Consider the following 19,363-nt stretch of genomic DNA (forward strand, 5'->3'; position numbering starts at 1 on the left):
AAAAAAAAGTGGAGGCAGGGAAGCCGGAAATTGATAAATGAAGACGTGGAAGTGAGCTTGGTAACTGAACACTAGCTGCTTGTCTCTGTTCAGAGAGAATTTTCTGGGTCATGAGTTTCTTTTCCTGCCTGTTGCCTATATTGAAATGACGAAGTGAGTTTAATTGTATGTAGAAGATATCCACATGCTAGGACAATGGGTATAAGAGCTGGTGCAGATGACAGCTGTTGCTTGTATATTTTTATGTTCATGCTATTAGCACTTCAGGACTGCTGTTGATAAGACAGTAATCTCTGTGCTGTGACATCTACCTCAGCAGACCTGTGACATGTTCTGGTGACACCTTCTCACATAGAGAAAGTTAATCGCTAAATTAATCTTTAAAACTATTCCACATTCATTCAAGAAAAATACTTTTCTCCTGCTAGGTAAGTGTAGGATATTATTTCTCACTGTTCATAATGCTCATGGTAGAGTACATTTGCCTGGTTTTCGTGCTTTGGCTTGGGAAGGTTTTTGAATGACCACCTTAGTGCGCCGTTTGCAAGCCAAACTGGTTTACCTGCTGTAGTCTGGATGCATTTCCTGAGTCTTTTGTGAGTGAACCTGACTGGTTTGGACACACCTCAGAAATAGTTGAGAAAACTGGTTTTTCAAGGTGACCATGTCTGATAGACTTTTTGTAAATAATTAAAGCAGTCAGCTAGGGTAGCTGTGTTTTTCTTTTCAGACAGGATAATTGAAATGCTGAGTAAATTTAGGTCTAATTTTATTTATAGTCACAGAGGATGAAATCAAGCTGATGAAAACTGTCATCCCATGAACACTATAGCACAGCTGCCTGGATCTCTTTGTGGAAGCACGACCTATTCACTTAGCCGGAGCTGGGATCCTAGATTTGATGGACCAGTTGTCTCCTTTAGCTTGCAGGAATCTTGTTTCCATCTCTAGGGACCCTTGTTTATATAGCAGTAGTGAAGAAAGCACCATGAGGGCTGCGTTTCCCTGATGCAGTGCTTGTTTTTCCTGCTCTTTTGTTTTCTGGACAGTGAGAATTTGATTTAAATATAAGCTAGTTCTCCCCTCTACAAAGAGCAGCCATAACAAATGTCTGGTCCTTTCTGACCTTGAGGTTATTTGGATTGTGCAGATTTCATGTCCTCTTGGCGCTGAGTTGTACACAGTTTTCCAGCCCGTTGTAGCCACCAGCAAGATAGGAAAAAGGCCTGGCCCTGCAGAGTGTTGGTCACCTCTTACTCTTATTGGAGTCGATAATTGAGGACTTTGGGCACCTTCCTACCTTGGGCCTTGGTTATGTACTGATCTCTGGGGCCCATGTTCAATGCTGTTAGCATTTGATTTAGCACTTGTTTTTTTTTGTCTTGGTTTCATGTATAGAAAAACATTTCCTTCCCTTTCCTTTCTCTGCCTTGAAGATGTCTTTATTTAAATGTGCATTTAATCATCCCCACAGACCTTGTTAAAGAAAATGAGACCCCAATAATTATCAGCAGGACACAGTACTGGTAGGAACCATCAGGAGCAGAATGAAATAGTGCTCTTGTTCCCTCTGCATTTAGTTCATCTAGCAGGTGACTCAGCCTTGCTAGGTGAGAGTCACATGTACACGTCATGCCATTGCCATTGCAATCACATTTTTTTTGTTCTTTGATTGTCTTCTCTCTTCCTGACGGGTGTGGCCACTCTGGCAGCTCTTGCCTGCGAGCTGTATCTACAGGCTAGCTGAATAGTGACTGCATTGCGGGTGCTTTTAATTAAATTTGTACCCTCAGGTGAAACTGGAATTTCAGTTCGCAGGAAATGCCTGAACATCCTTATTCTGAAACAACAGAAATGAAATTTCCTTGCGTCTCATGGAATAGGGAGATGCAGAGTTTGGTTCAGAAAACTAGAAATGAGTTTTCATTTCATTTCGACTCTACTGCAATGTTCCTGGGGCCCCAAGGCCTGGCAGGGAGTCGGGGAGCTGGGACTCCCAAGGCTTGCATGTTGTGTAGGAACTGGGGATCCTGATAACCCAGGGCCAGGCAATTATTTAGGGTACTGAGTTTTGGCAAGCTATCGAGGGCCGCAAGACAGGCAGCCGGGACAGATAAATATTAATTCTGTAAATTTTTTAGAGGCCCTGTGGGCCAGATAGAATGACCTGGTGGCCCGCATTTTGCCTGCCCCTGTAATAACCCCAGATCCAGCACCATTTGTTTGGGCTTTCGAGATCTCAGTTGCGTAGAAGCCTGGGCTTCATCATCCAGGTGAGATGACAGTAGACTTACTTCCACGTAATGGAAATGTGCCTGATTTCTTTTAGAACTCCATTCAGTTCAGCACGTTCCCGTCGAACCTGATGACTGCAGTGAAAGGGGGAGAAATGTCCCTTTGGAAATTTTCCTGGTAGCTCTACATGTAACTTTTCAAACAGCAGCACGGAGCTGTGCCGTACTCAATCCTTGTTCTGCCTGAATAGTACAGGGTCATTATTGGTACAGAGAAAGGGAGTGCCGCTAGTGAGCCATTGCATTTGTGACAGCAATGCAGTTCTGATAAGAAGAAAGGGTGGAGTGGAGTTGCTGTGTTTGTTATACACCTGCCAGGTATATAATATTGTCGGTGACGTTGCAGTTTGGTGTTGGATGAAGGGATCCCATGGCTTGGTCTCTGTTTCTGCCAGCCTACTACCTCACCCTAGTTTCTGAGAGTCAAGTGGAGTCTTTTAATTGAATGTATTGTCACCAAGAGCAAAGGACCGGCCCACCAAGTTTTCTTACAGACATGAACGTATAACTTCATGTGTCTTCAGTGATTCTAGTTCAGCCATATTCCCTTACACCAGTGTTACCAATTGCATGAGAGGTAGCTGAGTGCCTGATCTGGCCTGCAGAATCTTCCTTACTGGTAAGCAGGGAGGAGGAAAAAGCTTTCACTGCAAACAGGAGATTTGCCGTAGATAGGGGGGTCTGATCTAACAGAAGCATTTCAGTGGTGCTTCTGCCAAAGTCACCATCCAGGGTGGGCAAACTCCAGTTAAGAACTATATGTATTTACAAAGAGGCAGAAAACTTAAATATTCTTAGAAAATACCAGGAAAAACCACTATCAGATGCAAATATTTTTGGATTTTTGTTCAAATGTTGATTAAAGTTTTCCCCGTGGTGTGGTGAGCCCAAATTTGTCCTAATGCATGAAAACCAGAAGTGCAGCAGACGAGAAGTGTAATGCAGAATAGTGAAACAGGCTAAGCTGTATTTGATCCATCCATCAGCAGGAAAAAAATGCAGAAACTGAACAGATTCTTTAAACTGAATGGAAACTGAAAGGATTCTTTAGCTGTTCAGTTTTTAATCTCTCTCTTTACATAATACTGCTAAGGAGATTTAAATCTGAAATCATTTCACCTGAAATGTCACTGTCTTTTTATAATAACCAAACTTCTTATGCTGTTTATTATTTTTAAAACTATTATTGCATTACCTTTCTTCTTTTCTCTAAGCACTCTGAAATCTGCTTGTCCTACTTCACCTCTGATACATAAACTCCCTCCATCCTAGGTTAGTTTTAGAAACTTGCTGCCTAATAGGGTCTCTGTCATCCTTCGCATGGTCTTCCTTTTGGAGCATCTTACTGTGTATTTTTACCTTATTCCGTTGTGATCACTGCGTTTCCTTTAGTTGACAGTTGTTTAAAATATGTGCATTTTCTGGTGTCAGGAGCTAATAGTCCTTTTAATCTTTTTCGCCTTTTGTGACATTTTTAGCTCCGTCTTCACCTTTCTTCATTGTAGCCCTGATATAAGCTGGTTTTGGGTTTTCTGGGGGGATTTTTAAGTAAAGTTTTAGAGCCCAAGACCAGCCCCAGGCTAGCAGCTTTTCAGATGGAAGTTTTCTGTCAGCCTTTAGAGCAAGGAGACTATAATAGATAGCAGTGGGTCCCAGTCATATTTCAGGTGAACCGTTTTTAAGTGAGAGAGGCAGACTTTAGGAGGTTTCAGTGCATGACATGTTTATGGATAAAATTAGTGCCGCAGGTGACTTTGTGGCAAGGACACGTCCAGGCATTCATGTCCGCTAGAAAGTGGGCAGAGACCCTAAAACCACCAAAACCTTGGATTTCTTTCAGTTTGGACTAGACTTTTTTGATCTCAGAAGTCAAAAGAGCCATTATCCCTTGAATCGTTCAATTCCTGTTGTTCAGACTTCCATATCTTGTGGCCTTGAGCATTTCTCTCTAGCTTTTAGATGAGAATTTGCCAGCACTTGTATTTGTCTTCTGCACACTAGAACGTGCCCAGCAGCAGCAATGGCTGGGGCTGGCAATGGGCAGGAGCATCCCTAGCTTTCCGGGAGTTTGCTAACTGCAGTGTATGGGAGGAAGCCTTGTGGGTCTGTAGACTGGCCCCAACAGAAGGAGGGAGGTGTGATTTCAGGGGGGTTGCATGCCATCCTCACGTCGGGGCTGTCTGTAGATAGTGTCGGCCTCTCCTTCTCATGTTTGCTGGAGGAAGAGAATGTGCTTAAACTCGTAGGGTACTTCCAGCGTACATGGTTGTCTTAGCATGTGAGGAGTCTGGTCTTTTCCTGTGCTGAAACTAAAGGTTAACCAACCCCTGCCCCCTTTCTCTTAGATCTCAGGCATAGCAGCGAAGTTGTGCAATAGAGGCAAACCCACAGTACTGTCAGAGGATCTCCCTGGAGCTTCGAGAGCCGTTTCAGAGACCTGTGTTTGTTTAGGTGTGATTGTTACCACTACTAGAAACTATGGTTAAGGGCTGGGGACTCCCAACGTGAAGTGCTTTCTAAAAGTCGGTGCTTCGGCAGATTAGGTGTGTTCACGGCGCTCAAATTGAGCTTCCAAGAACCTGGATACAGTGGAAAATGTGTTCAAGATGTTGCTGAACTGAGCTTCAGGAAAAATCCAGGGAGGCAGCCGCCTGCCAGCTTTGCTCCCTTTACCCGCTGCAGCAGCAAGCAGGGGACTCGACAGCTGCTTTGCCAGTTGTGGAAGAAATTCTTCCACGAGCCCCCGCGACACGAGGTGGTGCTGCTACTAGGTTTTTTTAGATGGCTCAGTGGTGCAGAGCTGCTAATAGACTGCCAGAGCAAGTTAAAGCTTCTTGACCTCCTGCGTGCCATCTTTTTCCCAGACTAAAAGGTGTCTATAGTTTGGTTGGTGCTATGGTATTTTTGGCCCCAAGTACTGAGGCGGTGCTAACGTTGAAGAAGGCTTGCTTTGTGCACCACTCAGTGGGCCCTTGTGTATCTTAGACTGGTGGAAAAAATGTTTTCAAAGGTGTCTCAGTGCAACCACCAAAAGCTCAGCAGTCTAGAGCACACAGCAAAGGGCTCACTGGTACCCTGGCACCCAGAGGCAGGACTCAAGTGAAATTTGCTGCTATGCATGTCAATAGAAAGGTAACTTGCTGGGTCAGAATTGGGGAGGCTACTTTCTGTGAGGGACTTAGTGCCATATAGATGTTTGCAGAAGTGCCTTTACAAGTGATTTGGTAATTGGATGCCCAGGTGCTGAAGTCACTTTTGGAAATGGAAATTCCTAAGTTAGTTCCATGCTTTTTGAGCCCTTACCCATTTATTATCTATTCTCTTCTTGTTTCTGTAATTACACATGCAAGTGCTAATGAGGTATTTTGAAGGAGGCTTGCCTTGGATCTCATGCATGATAAATGGCTCCTGGGGCACTGCCAGAATGAAGTGGAAAGAACATGATTGAACCCCAAATGCCTTTAAATAGGTTTGCAGTGCAGCTGCCTTGTTTACGTTATGCTCGGTTTGTCACTGCCATGTATAACAGGAACACCCTCTTGGATTTATGTATGGGGGCTTTCTGACAAATCTGGAAAAAAAAAAAGGGGGGGGATTTTACAGCTGCCTGCTAATAAAGCAGCCTGCTTCGTGCTCAGATTGTGAGACTGGAAGTCATTTAGAAGTTTTGAAGAGGCTGGGGTATCGCCGAAGTATGCAATCCTTCAGCCTAGATGACGGCTGCTTGGAGCATGTTCAGCTGCAGGCAGGAGGGCTGGTGTATGCTTGAAGACTGCACGTTTTTTTGGAAACACAGTGAACTGCCTATCTGTAGTAGCAGACTGCAGTTCTTGCCAAAGAGGTTGGGATGGTTTTGGAGGGAGAGATGGGGAAAGAAACAGGGGCTTGTTTTGCTGAAATAGCTTTGGGACGCAGCAGTGGCAGGCAGTGACCTATGGTCATTACCTGCGTTGTCTGTGGTTTTGACTTGGAAGGCTCGAGGAGGAGAGTCCAGTCCCCTCGCCCTTGGTTGGGGTGGCAATGCGCAGTGTGGTGGTGCCTTTGCTTTTATTGAAAATAGTCCCATCAGCGGCAGAGACTGACTGCGCCTTTGTACCCTGCGCTCCACTGCTCTGGAAGTGGAGTAGCCGCAGACGTGGTAGCTGCAGGGGACCCAACAGGATGAGTGGGACCTTCTCTTCTCCCCCAGCCTGAAAGGATGGTGCGAGAAAGAAGAACCGGCCTCCACTGACTTCCCTTTCCTACTAAGGGGATAGTGGAGGGCAAAGGTGCTTTCTTTGGAAGAGAAGGAGGGGGGAAAAGAGCAACCCCATTTCTGTCGTCGTGTTCACTGCTCAGTTTGGAGAGGAGGGAGCACGAGTAAAGAAGGCAAAGCTTCCCACCCATGCCATTAGCTTGGGGCTGGACAGCTCTGAACTTGTCATGGCACCCAGAGGCCTGAGGTCTGTATTAAAGGGTTGGGGAAGGTCAGCACGGTTTAGGTATGACCACGATGCAAGCCAGCACCTTTTTCGCTGTCTACTCAGGCTACCGGGTACCTGGTGAAAGTTGGAAGGCTTTAACAAAAATCTGTCTCTAATGCCTGCATTTCCTGCACCCACTCTAAGTATGAAATTACTCAACCAATCAGAAAGCTTTAAATTACTTAAGATGATACTAGTTGCACCGTTGGAGAACATGATTTGATAGACATTCCTGTAGTTCTTGTGTGTGCTGGTACACCTGGTGTCTCTACTCATGCAAAGAGTACTTCTAGGAGTAAGGTTAAGGAGAAGTATAGCCGTCAGCCTCTTTACCAAAGTGACCAGTGATCTGGGGCATGTCCATTTCTAAGTGACCTTAGCATCAGACTCATTTTCAGAAGGGGATGAGCCTCAGTCTTTGGGTCCTCTCAGTATGTCTCAAATAATAGTAACTCTGGAAATTTGCATGTATAGAGTTAAATTTGCAAACTTGTGCTTTGAGATTGGCCAATGCTTATTTTTCCTACAAGGTGATTTAGCAGGGGGATTTGATTGAAATCAAGTCGATTTAAATCACCAGTCAGGAAGCTCCAATTTAATAGTTTTCTACAAAAAGTGCATTCTTGTTGTTTGATATACCCTTAATACATATTATTCACAAGTCAGAGAGAGAGGTAAGCTTCGTTTTTAGAAGGCCAAGCTATAAATTTTAAAGCAGTGATTTATTTGATATGTTTTCAGATTAGTTTTGCAAATACATCAGAAAACTGAATTATGATTTGGTTATTTTACCAAAGCTAATTGAAACAGGTACTTGTGAAGTCATTGGGAGGTGAACTATCTCCAGTTCACTAGATTAATCATAGATATTGGGGGGTTGTTTTTGCCATGCTGTATTAGGAGCGCATCAAACGAGCACTGCAGCCATATGTTATTAGTTTGGGGCTTTCTTCACCTTCTTCTGGATTTCTTCTCATATTTGATTTCTTTTCTCTTCTATGGCCTGGCAAGCCTGCTGCCATGATAGAATAGTTTTGAATGGTTTTCTCTCACTAGATCTCAAATCCATGGAGAGGCTATACTCATCAACGTATCCCTCAAGGCTTCTGGGATATTGCGCTCAAAATGTTTCTCTTTAGTTTCTATTAACCCTCCTGGATCCTTGCATTTCTCTCCAGATACCTCCTCCTTGCCCGGATCTACTCCACCCCTGACAACCTTCTGTATTCATTTAAGTCTGTTATCTCTCATCTCCAAATACTGTTGTTAACAAGGATGTTATCTCTGGAGGCACAAATCCACATTTTGAGAACTGAACCTAAGCATCACAGATGCTTAAAGGGATCTTCTAGGCTGAGCACTGAGTCCCACTGGGTAGACAGGTTTTCTTTAACCTTTATATAATCTATACAGGAACCCTGTAAGATTGGGCCCCTAATATAGTCCATGGCCTTTTGTGACCTATTTATAAAACTTTTCTGAAAAGGTTACACAAATATATTGTCTTAAACAGTATATAATTAGAAAGTATAATTCTTATTCCATGATGATATCTTTTGAGCTTTTAACATACCTTGAATTAAAATTATCTTTATATAGGTTTTTTGTTTTTTTTTAAAAAAGCATCTTAAAAAAAAAGCATTTTAAAAAATTAAAAAAAAATACAGTTAAATAAAAAAAAAAAAATCTGATTTAAATAAAAAAATCAGTGTTAGGATAGGCTGAGATGTATTTTCCAGTACTAATATTTTTCACATTCACATTAGTGTTGTCCTGCATCCTTGCATTGCTACTTTATGATAGTCGCAGAGTGAACAAGATGCAGAAATTTCCATTGTAGAGTTCAGGGGTGTAGGTTGTAGCCGTGTTGGTCTAAGGACACAGGGAGACAGACCAGCCCAGGCTCTGGGTTTTTTACTTTTCATTTCATCCAGGAAGAGCACACATCAACTGCTGACACTTCCGTAGCCTGATGAAGGGTTTTTGAACCCGAAAGCTTGTCTGCCCTGATAGAGTTCAGTACTTGTGTAGCTTCATCACCTGCCAAGTATTTAAAAGTAGAAATGACAGTTTATCGCCATTCCTTCCCAGCTTGTAAGGACAAGAGAGTGCTTCTTTTTGAGAGCGTATTTGGCATGAGAGACTGGGGTTGTCATATGCACCTATGTGAAGAATCAATTGACAAAGAAACTATGTTGAAAAAGCACACGGTGTATTTAGATGCCAGTTCATGCAAAACCATCCCTCTTCTGGATAGCGCCCAAGATAAATGCTCCCATAGTTTTCGGGCCTCATGATTAAAATGGTGCATCCCACGGTGCCCCTGATCTTCAATGGCGTCAGGTTCTGCAGTCCGTGGCCAGCTCAGGGGAAACTTCTGTCTCTGGCGCTTACAAAATTTCAAGCCATGGGTTCCCTACTTGGTCCCACTGGTTTTAATACTGTGAAGTTACTAGGAGCTGAGGGATTTCATTTTGGTTTCTGAGGAGTAAGCAGGATCTGTTCACTTGGAAATCAGACTAGGCGGTAAGAAGAGGAGGATGCAATGGTGTTTGTTTGCAGGTGGCTTGCAGGGTACACTGTAAGGAATGGAAATCCAGCACAACCTTCTTTTGCATGATATTTTGTCATGAAAATAAACTCCATATTCAGTAGAGCTTTCTTCTCTCTACAGGCATCTTTGCTTACCTGAACTACCATGTTCCCCGGACAAGACGGGAGATCCTGGAAACCCTTATCAAAGGGCTTCAGCGCCTGGAGTACCGAGGTTATGACTCCGCAGGTAGGTCGCTGCAAGGAACCACGATTTCATAGATTTCGTAGGTATTAGGGGCTGGAAGTGACCTCGTGAGATCATTGAGTCCGGTCCCCCTGCTGCAGGCAGGAAGTCAGCTGGGATCATGCAACCCCAGCAAGAAAAAGAGTCCAGAGTAGGTGCTTGCACCACCTCTCTGGAGGGAGTCTGTTCCAGAGCCTGGACACTCGCACCATAAAGAACTTTTTTCTTATGTCTAGTCTAAATCGGCCTTCCTGGAGTTTATGGCTGTTAGACCTTGTTATCCCGTGGGGAGCTCTGGTGGACAGCTGTTCTCCCAGGTCCTGATGCACCCCTCTTATGTAATTGTAGGCAGCCACCGATCCCCCCTGAGCCTTCTCTTCTCCAGACTGAAAAGTCCCAAGTCCCTCAGCCTCTCCTTGAACAACTGGACTCTCTCAAGCTTTTCCAAGTCCCTCCTGAAGATATTATTTTGTTTCTTGTCATTTTGTATTGGTTTTACTGACAGATGCATTGAACACAGAGGTCACAAATAAACTTGCTTTGCACTACCCTCCTTTTTTGGGGAAAGTAAAAACCCAAGCAGCCAGTTTTAATCTTCAGTGGGCCCACAATGTGTCAGGGGCCTCTGAGTAATAATTACAGACGTATAGGAAAATATCCTTGGTTCCTTTCATCTGAGAATTTCCTTCAAAATAAGAAGACATTCTTTATTTTTGAAGATGTGGGGGGTGAAAATAGCACCATAGACCATCTGTCCCTCACTTTGCTTGAATCTAAAATACAGACAGGACAAAATACATTTTGGTGACTTATGGTTTATTTTGTGGTGGCTGTTAGGTGTGGGAATTGATGGAGGAAATGACAAAGACTGGGAGGCCAATGCCGGCAAAATCCAACTCATCAAGCAAAAAGGGAAAGTGAAGGCACTGGATGAAGAAGTACACAGTATGTATTACTTCTCTCTTGTAGCTTCTCCCCTCTCCAGAGAAATCCTAACTGCTTGTGCATGTCAAATAACCAAACTGCAATCATTTATATATACATAATTACTACATTCTGTGCATTTCAGTATAATGTATGCATCCTTAGGGCAGTGTTTCCCAACCCAAGGCACACTTACAATAATAACGTTTTTCCACGGCACACCTGTGACGGCATTCCCCATCCTCAGACCTATCGTAGCTCATTGCCGGGGCGAAATTCTGTGGCACAGCTGTTTATTTCTGACAGCACACTTGTTGGAAAACACTGCCTTAGGGGACACAAGTTCTTCTTATCTGTTAACCTGGGGGAGATGTATCCTAGTGAAATGATAAGAAGCAGGTTGCCAAGTGGTCTTTTATGATTTGGTCTGTTTTTTTCCACTTGATTTGGCCTTGCTGTGCTATGTAACTATGCTCAGAATAACCAGGTACTATCTTTACATAGGAGACAAAGGTCTTTAACAGTGGAATATGTAACTGCAAATGTTGATTAGGAATTTTTCTAGCACAGGGGAGTTGAAAACTTGAAATGGATGTTCCTGGTAATGCCCATGCGGTCTGAAATGGCCAGACCTATTTATAATGAATTCTTCACAGTGTTGTGGCTCTTTTTTAAAGTGGGAATTTATAGAACAGTAACATTTAAGTTCCACATTCAAGTGATAAAGCACATGCAAGAAATAGTCCCAGTGATATTACAGATCAAGCACAAAGCACAGGTAAAAATGGTTGCTGAAGTGAGGCATAACAGAGAGAGGTGAAGTTGTGTTAAGTTCTCAGTGACACAAACTGAGGAATAACATTTAGAAAAATTTCAGGGAATTAACTGTATCCTCCAAACAAAAAAATAACATTTTCATTAGGGTAGAGGACTATCAGAAATTTGGAACTGAACTTAAGGAAGAAACTGCCAAGACATTTAACAATTGATTTTTGACTTCCTGACCAATTCATGCATTTTACAGCCCAAACCCCTATTCAGCCGTTGAATAGATGCAGTAGACAGGCACAGGACCTGGTTAAGGGAAAATAAAAGTGTACTTGTAAGTGAGACTGTGTGTCAAATTGGTGAGAAGGCATATAAAGTGAGGGCCTCTGCTGCTATTTCTAACTCATTGTGACCTAGATTCAGACTTTAAATTAGTTAAATCTGTGCAGGAAATGAAACTATAAATAGTCATGGCATGAGTTCTGAATGAGCCTGAAGGTATCTTTTTAGCTCAGGGCTGTCTGATTTTAGTTAAAATTGTGATTTTCAAGTGCTGGTAACTTTTGGTTACATTATATAACCTCCCACAGCTGTATATTTAAAACAAAAGATAAGCATATTCAGTTGCTTTCTCATGTAAATGTACCATTATGAATATAAACTTGATTTTATTTAGCCCAAAGGGACAAGGGGCTCTATCCCTAAGTCAGATAAAACAAGAGGACTGAATAAATGTAAAAGTGCAATATATGGTAGGGATGTGAAAGGTTAAACGATTAATTGTTTAACCAATAAGCCCAGCGATGACCAGTTAGCTTACCAGTTATTGTTTAGCATGAGGTGGGGCGCGGTCTGGCAGGGCATGGCGTGGCAGGTAGGAGGAAGGGGGGAGGAGGGGAGAAGCGAGGGGGTCTAATATCCATTGCCCGTGAGGTTAAAGAAAACAGTGGGCTTAACTCTTCAGTTAAGCCAGGGGTGGGCAAAATGCAGCCTGGGGGCTGGATGCGGCCAGCCAGGCCATTCTATCCTGCCCGCAGTGCCCCTAAATGATTTAGAAAATTAATATTAATCTGCCCTGGGCTGTCCGTCATGCGGCCCTCGATGGCTTGCCAGAACTCAGTAAGCGGCCCTCTGCCCAAAATAATTGCCGGCCCCTGAGTTAAGCAGTTAGCTGCCCATTCACAGGCGCTCCCTCCGTCCCAGCACGGGGCTTCACCTGAGCTGTGTGGTCTGGCAGGGCTTCCTACCTCCCCACACCCAAAGGGCCCAGGGAGAAGCTCCCAGCATTGGCTGTGTCTGGGCTGCTATGTTATTAGTTAACCATTTAACCAGTTATAATTAGAGGAGGTTAAACGGCTACTTTTTAGAACAATGTTTACATTCCTAATATACGGCGAGGCTTAATTAATTAAAAAGCAGTGTGTTAATTGCCTACTAAAGAAAATGTAGAACATCTTACTGTGCTTTCTGAAAAGCTGTTGCAGGAGAAAGAGATTTCTTTCTTTCTCTTTCTGGATTTCTATCCAGAGACGGTTAATTCTGCACATTATTGGCTCACTAGATACTGCTGGTCCTGACCACTTTTGATACTTTGTAGCTCTGAAATGAGCTAGGTCAGTCAAGAGCATCTGTGATTTCTGGCTAGCCGTTCAGACATAGAAAATATAAATGGATGGTCATTTTTCCATTTAAGAATAAAAATGCCAGAACCGTTTCACAAGTAAGAGTTTCAAAATGGCCCCTCAAATGGTTTTAAGTGATATTTTCCTGGGTACATGTCAAACAATGGCAGTAATATGCTCAGTTGGAATGGGGTCTGAGGAATAAAAAAATGGGTTTTTCATGGAGACCTGCAGTAAAAGTTTTGGTAGCAGTTCTGGGGCACCCTGGAAAACTTCCAAGGGTGCTCCAGGGTACCACACAGTGTTCCCCCAAACACAGTTCACAAGATAAACCCAGAGTTTTGTAACAGGAATCCCTAGTGTTCAAAACATCCTGACCTGTTGTGATCTTTTTCAGTTCTTTCGAACAGAAGAACGGCTCTGTTACCTTTCTGTAGTATAAAGAAAGAGTGAAAACTAAGAGCTGGTATTTTCCAGTAGGTGGTGAGTCTGTTGAGGGGTGCCTTGAATTTATTGTGGGGTGCCTTGGGTCAAAAACGATTGCGAACCACTCTTCTAGAGGCCTGTCACAGAATCTTTCAGTGAATGGAAAGTATACGAGGTGTTCTCCTCATTGCTGTGTAGTTCAAAAGTTTTCTGTTTCAGGTTATTGGTTTCCACCCTTTTCTTGCAAAAGAATTCTTGAATAGGATCTGTCCGTCTAGGTGACAAATCAGTAGTTTGATTATATATTTGATCTGTGTTTCATCTTTTGAGATTTGCCCATAAACCTGTTTTTGTCATAATTCAGATCAATAAACACTGTTGTATGTAGTATTTGCTTACAGTCAGTATCTGGAAGCATTATGGATGTCCAGTTTATGAAGTATGAGACAGATCTGGAACTACCCAGTAAAGTAAAGCCACATGTGGGTAAGGCTTTGCAGAATGAGGCTGAGAATCAGACATGGGAAGATCTCCAAGCTTTTTTTAAATCAAGATTTTTATTGCTTGGCTTAAAGTCACTGCCAGTAACTCTACGTGCCTGATGTAGAGTTACGCTAGTAATTTGCTGATTATATTTTCATTTCAATATTTCAGTCTCCACATAACCTGCACCATTGATTTCAGTGACAGTTGGCGCAGACCTTGATATAATCCTCTTGTTCTTTGTCTGCAGAGCAACAGGACATGGATCTGGATATTGAATTTGACGTACATCTTGGAATTGCACATACCCGATGGGCTACCCATGGTGAGCCCAACCCCATTAATAGTCACCCACAGCGCTCGGATAAGAACAACGGTAAGATCTTATTCCGCACAAGGAAGCGTTTGTTTTTGGGAGGAGGAGGAGTAATGGCTGTTGACTTCTGAGTGAAGAATACTGTTTTTCAGATGAAACAAGTGTGTATAAAGTATACACTTTTTATACAAGTCCTAGCGGTTCATATTAAAATACTTGTGGCATAAAGATACCAATTGCTGCTTGAACAGCAGAATGACATTTGTTTGGAAGCAGGTGTATACATAGTTATTTTATTGCAAGCCACATATACTAATCCTCCTTGTGTAGTCAGTGGGAGTTTGGCCACTGACTTCAGTGCAAGCAGCAATAGGATATGTTATGAATTAACTGCAGTAACAGGCAGACTTACTTAACGAGTGAATGCTGATGCTACGTAGGGGCTTTTGCCCACTCTTGGGAAGGGGATATGGAATAAGAAAGCCTACACTTAAATGGAATATACAGGAATGTTCCCAACCACTCTTTCACATGAGACAGTAGAATAAAAACATGTTTAATGTATTCTCTTTTGGCAAAAGTGGAGTTTGTTTTGCTGGGTAGAAGGCAGCTTACCTTTATTTAATCTGTGTGCCGCTTCATCAGTAGGACTACAGCAGACACAGCAGGCAGCTAGATCTCTTGCATATAATAAATGGACTGTTATGGCTCCATCCAAGGCTAATTTACCTTTGTGCCTGCCACCCATACAATTATTAGCATTCCCCTTTACAGACGAAACGAAATGAGGCCCGAAGAGATGAAAAGATTCTCCCTGGTGTCTCTGGTAGAGCCAGAAATTAGGGGCGTGCAAAATGGGCCCTGTTCAATTCGGATTTGGCCTGTATCGGGGACAGTGATTGGATTCGTTGATTTGGATTACTGTCTCTGATTCGATTCAGCTGAATCTGAAGATTTGATGCCGATTTGGAGAATTGGTGATTCGGCTATAGACACAGCTTTAAATGTTTTTTCTACGTACCTCAAGGTACCAGGTACAGCTCGTGACTGCTGTGATGCTGGGGCTGTGCACTCCCCAGTGGACTTGGAAATGGACCGGGAGTGCTTTGAGCCCCCCACACTTCTGTGGGACGTTCCATCGCAGCATTCACGAGCTGCCTGCTATCTTGAAGTATATAGAAAAAATATTTAAAGCTGTGTCTATGTCTGAATCGCTGAATCTTTCCGAATCTCTTCGAATTGATTTGGAGGGTTCTGATTCAATTCGGAGAGATTAAAGGGTCTCCTGATTTAATTTGGATTTGGAGATTCAGCTACCGAATCGAGCCAAATCTCCACTGAATCGAATCAGGGACCGAAGCTTTGCACAGCCCTACCAGAAACAGAACCCAAGTCTTTTGTTCAAGTCCATTCTCCATTGTGATTACATACTGTAAAACGAAGACCTGGAATAAAATAATAATAATCCCTGTAAATAAGGATGTTCTGTGCATTGTTTAGATTGTTTCATGATGTTGTTACAAATACGGATTAAATGTATTTGCTCAATGTACTTTTTTGGGGAAACTTTTTTCCTTCGAACAATTAGAATCAAATTGTTTGGAAAAGAAAAAAAAAATAGAACAGTTGACTTGAAAAATGGTGACTACTAAACGTAGCGACATCCTCCAGGGGAAAGTGTCACCAACATGCACAATCATCTGGGAAAATGCTACATGGGTAGGATGGCCCAGGTTCTGTTCTTTTACATCAGGAAACCCTCCTTTTTGTATTGGACACAAAATGATATTGGGCACAACTTTGCCACCAAACGAGTTCCTTATCACAGATCTGCCCACCTGGCTTCAACCTGCCACGCTGTCAGTCTTGCTGAATAGGTTACGGACAGGCCATGATCTCTGTGCAGCCAGTCTCCGCTGTTGGGGTCTGCATGACAGTCCAGACCATAGTGTGGCAAAACACTACAGTCTGTGTCACATTGTCTTTGACTGCCCGCTAAGTTTTAGTGGTGGACTACTGGATGTGCACATGGCCACTGAGGCCATTATTGTGTGGCTCAGCGATTACGCACATGCTGACTAAATAATACTAGAAAGACATTGCTGAGGGGAATTGGTGCATGCATTTCGTTAAATGCAAAGTACATTTAAATACAAGGCTTAAAAAGCAAATAATTGGCTTTTAAATAAATACACTTATATGGGGGAGCTTTATTTGTAATTTTTTGCTTGTAAAGGGTTATTTGATGGAATGGCAACAGCTCCAGTGAACAGGGCACAAGACTGGGGATAAAGACTGTTGGGTTTTATTCTGGGCTCTGAGCAAGCCACTCTGTGTATGTATTCATTTCAGGTGTGGTGTTGAATTCAACTGTTTGACCCAGAACAGGGGTCATAATATGGGATAAAACTCGAGTCTCTTGCATGGTAATGCAAGTAGTATTACTGCAGCGTGGTACAGGAGCCGTTCTCTGTTATGGTGGTTGTGTGAGTCTGTGGAAGTAGGCTTGCTGAAGTAACTTTGACATGCTGCATTTTTAACACTCCAGCGTGCCTTGCGACTGACCATTGGTCTTATCTCTGTTTTCTAGAGTTCATCGTTATCCACAATGGCATCATAACCAACTACAAAGACCTGAGAAAATTTTTGGTAAGTAAAACTAACCCTGTGCATTAGTCCTGAGAGAAAGCGGCAATGGCACTTGTATTGGTGTACAGATGAGCTTGTTGAACTTCCAGGTCCTTGAATGAGGTGGTGAAAGTCTTGCTTCTGTAGGATGAGAGCCATTGAAGCTAGTGGTGCATATTAACAGGTTTATGCAGCTCAAGACCTAATTGCTGTTGGGACCAGGCTTGCCAGTGGCCATTTCCTACTTGTTTAATTCTTGAGCCCCCATCTCTTTGCTTTCTTTGACAGTGCCTCTAATGTTTGAGGGAGGTGCACAAAACTTTTTCCTCCTCCAAATACCTCCTTGGAACTCTTCTTTTCTGTGAAGCCTCCTGGGACCATTGTGTTTGTTTTCTTGTATTTCCCTGTCTGTCTCCTATTATCCAGTTAAATTGTAACATCTTTGGGATGGAGAATATTTCTTTTGTGTGCAGCGCATAGCACAGTAGGGTTCTGGTATGTAGCTAAGGTGGTTTCTTGGCAATACAGTTATCCCAGTCATTAACTTGGTGCTTGTTTTGTTTCACTTCCAGGAAAGCAAAGGGTATGATTTTGAATCTGAGACTGACACGGAAAGCATTGCCAAGCTTGTAAAGTACATGTATGACAACCGTGAAAGTGATGACATCAGCTTCACAACACTGGTGGAGAGAGTGATCCAGCAACTGGTAATATACTGATTATTAAAAAAATAAACTTGAAAATTAAGAACTGTGTTAAAACATTTCAAAATAAGAACAGCAAGCATAACAGTACTGAATCAGACAGCGGCCAGTCTGCTGTGTGGCTTCTGCTTTATGGACTTTTGTCTCTGTTCTGCACTCTTCAGTGAGTAGTGGAAGAAGTCTCACAATGGAAAATTAGGGCCAGCCTGTTCTGTTTTCAAGAGACATTTCTTTCTGATTTCAAACAATTGGTGTTTACCTCTTGGCCTGAAGCACAAGCACGTATATTCCTTATAGCTCCATCCTGTATAATGTAGCTCATGGATATGATTCATGTAAACACTCAATGTTGCCCAACTCTTGGCCATAGTAATACTTTGCAGCAGCTGGTTCAATAGGTCAGGCATGGGTTGTGGGAAGAGCAGAAGTATACAGAAGCTCTCCCCAGCAGGTATCTATACTCTTTATTATGCAGGTTTCCTCAGTAAGTCACAGTCCAAGACCTTGGTTAAGGCAGGTGCCAGTAGGACATAAATAAAATTCAGCTTTTGCTTAACCCATTTCCTAAGTCTGGGTCTGAAGCTGGCTGGGTATGCAACCCTAGTAGCGGGGCAGATGTTTGCCCCTTGTGGGAATATCCTTGAAAAGCCTTGTTTAGGTACTAGCGTCTTGGCCTTAATTTCTGAGTCTTTGACTTATGATTATGCATCTTATAGGCATAGAAACAGGACCTGTTGTTTGCTTCCTCCTGCTTCTAACTTTTTATGGAGACAAATAATTTTAATAATCCTGGTAATGGAAGACAATGTAATATAGCCTGGGGCTATAGACCCTTCCCTGCAGCTCTTGGTGGGGATGCTGTGTGTTCCAGTGAATGACAGCTGGACAGAGGCTGGTCAAGCAAAGCAATGATTTGTCAACTGCTTTGCTGAAACTGTGGCTTCAGTGCCTGAGAGCTTCTGTACCAGTCCTCTGCTAAGCTGTGGAGGGCATCCTCTTGTAAGGATTTTTTGTCTGTGTGTTTTTGAGAGTGACTGGTTGAAAGCAAGCTAATGTGCCAACTCAGGGACTGTGTTTCAGCAACAGGCACCTGAATCAGCAGCGACTTCTGCATTATGTGTCAGGCAACAATATGCTGTGTGTGTCAAAGACTTGTTTGTTAGCTACATGTATGGGTGCAGCCTGTGCACCAGCATTTGGGGAATCTTGCTACAAGCATTATTCAGAATGGTACAATAACTTATATCTGCGTCTCTTCTTCCCAGGAAGGTGCTTTTGCCCTTGTGTTCAAAAGTGTCCATTATCCTGGTCAAGCAGTGGGCACCAGGTAAATATTGCTACAATAAACTGTCTCTCTCTCAGTAGTTGGTGTTTCCATTTGAATTACTGTTCCCTCATTTTATATAGGTAAGAGTGTTTATGCTCCGTGCCTAATGGTGAATCTTCCCCTTTTGGTGAAAACGGAAGATGCTGTATTTGTACCATATAAGAATCCATATTAATTTCTCTCCTCACCTCTTCGTGCCAATCTAACACCTGCCAAAAACCTTTTGAAAAGACCTTAACTGCCAGATTCATTATCCACATGTTTCATTTATGCTGGGTTATACCCAATCTGAAATATCTCCCATCTATTGATTGTCAAGATGTGCTGCAGTGGCCGTCCCACTGGGCGATGGCCGTCCCACCGGGCAGCCTACTGAGGTGGGCTTTGGAAAGAAAATGGGTATGTAGGTGGGGAATAGGAGTTGTGTGTTGCAAGCAGTTTAATATCATTTATGACATCTTCTGAAGCACTGGAAGGGCTCCTCTCTCTTAATTTCTAATAATTTTATTAGTTTAATAAAGGTGAGCCATCTTGGTTCTCAGGTTTATTGGAATGAGAATAACCCTCCTAAATGCCAACCTGAGCATCCAAGTGCAGGCCACCAGGGTATTGTTTCAATGCTCGCACTG

At 42.9% G+C, this 19,363-nt stretch overlaps 1 protein-coding gene across 1 annotated transcript in view; it reads left to right on the plus strand.

Annotated features, from left to right (window-relative positions):
• Nucleotides 1-6,786: 6,786 nt before the first annotated feature.
• The window catches only part of GFPT1 (glutamine--fructose-6-phosphate transaminase 1), a 35,848-nt gene continuing 23,271 nt past the window's right edge, over nt 6,787-19,363 (plus strand). The window contains exons 1-7 of the mRNA XM_019514292.1: nt 6,787-6,828; nt 9,413-9,539; nt 10,374-10,481; nt 14,010-14,135; nt 16,666-16,724; nt 17,276-17,410; nt 18,673-18,734. Coding sequence (XP_019369837.1) covers nt 6,787-6,828; nt 9,413-9,539; nt 10,374-10,481; nt 14,010-14,135; nt 16,666-16,724; nt 17,276-17,410; nt 18,673-18,734 — 659 coding nt within the window. The remainder of the gene's footprint in view (nt 6,829-9,412; nt 9,540-10,373; nt 10,482-14,009; nt 14,136-16,665; nt 16,725-17,275; nt 17,411-18,672; nt 18,735-19,363) is intronic.

This window comes from Gavialis gangeticus, unplaced genomic scaffold (assembly GCF_001723915.1).
Source record: "Gavialis gangeticus isolate Ggan-Ray unplaced genomic scaffold, GavGan_comp1, whole genome shotgun sequence".
NCBI classification, from domain to species: Eukaryota; Metazoa; Chordata; order Crocodylia; family Gavialidae; genus Gavialis; species Gavialis gangeticus.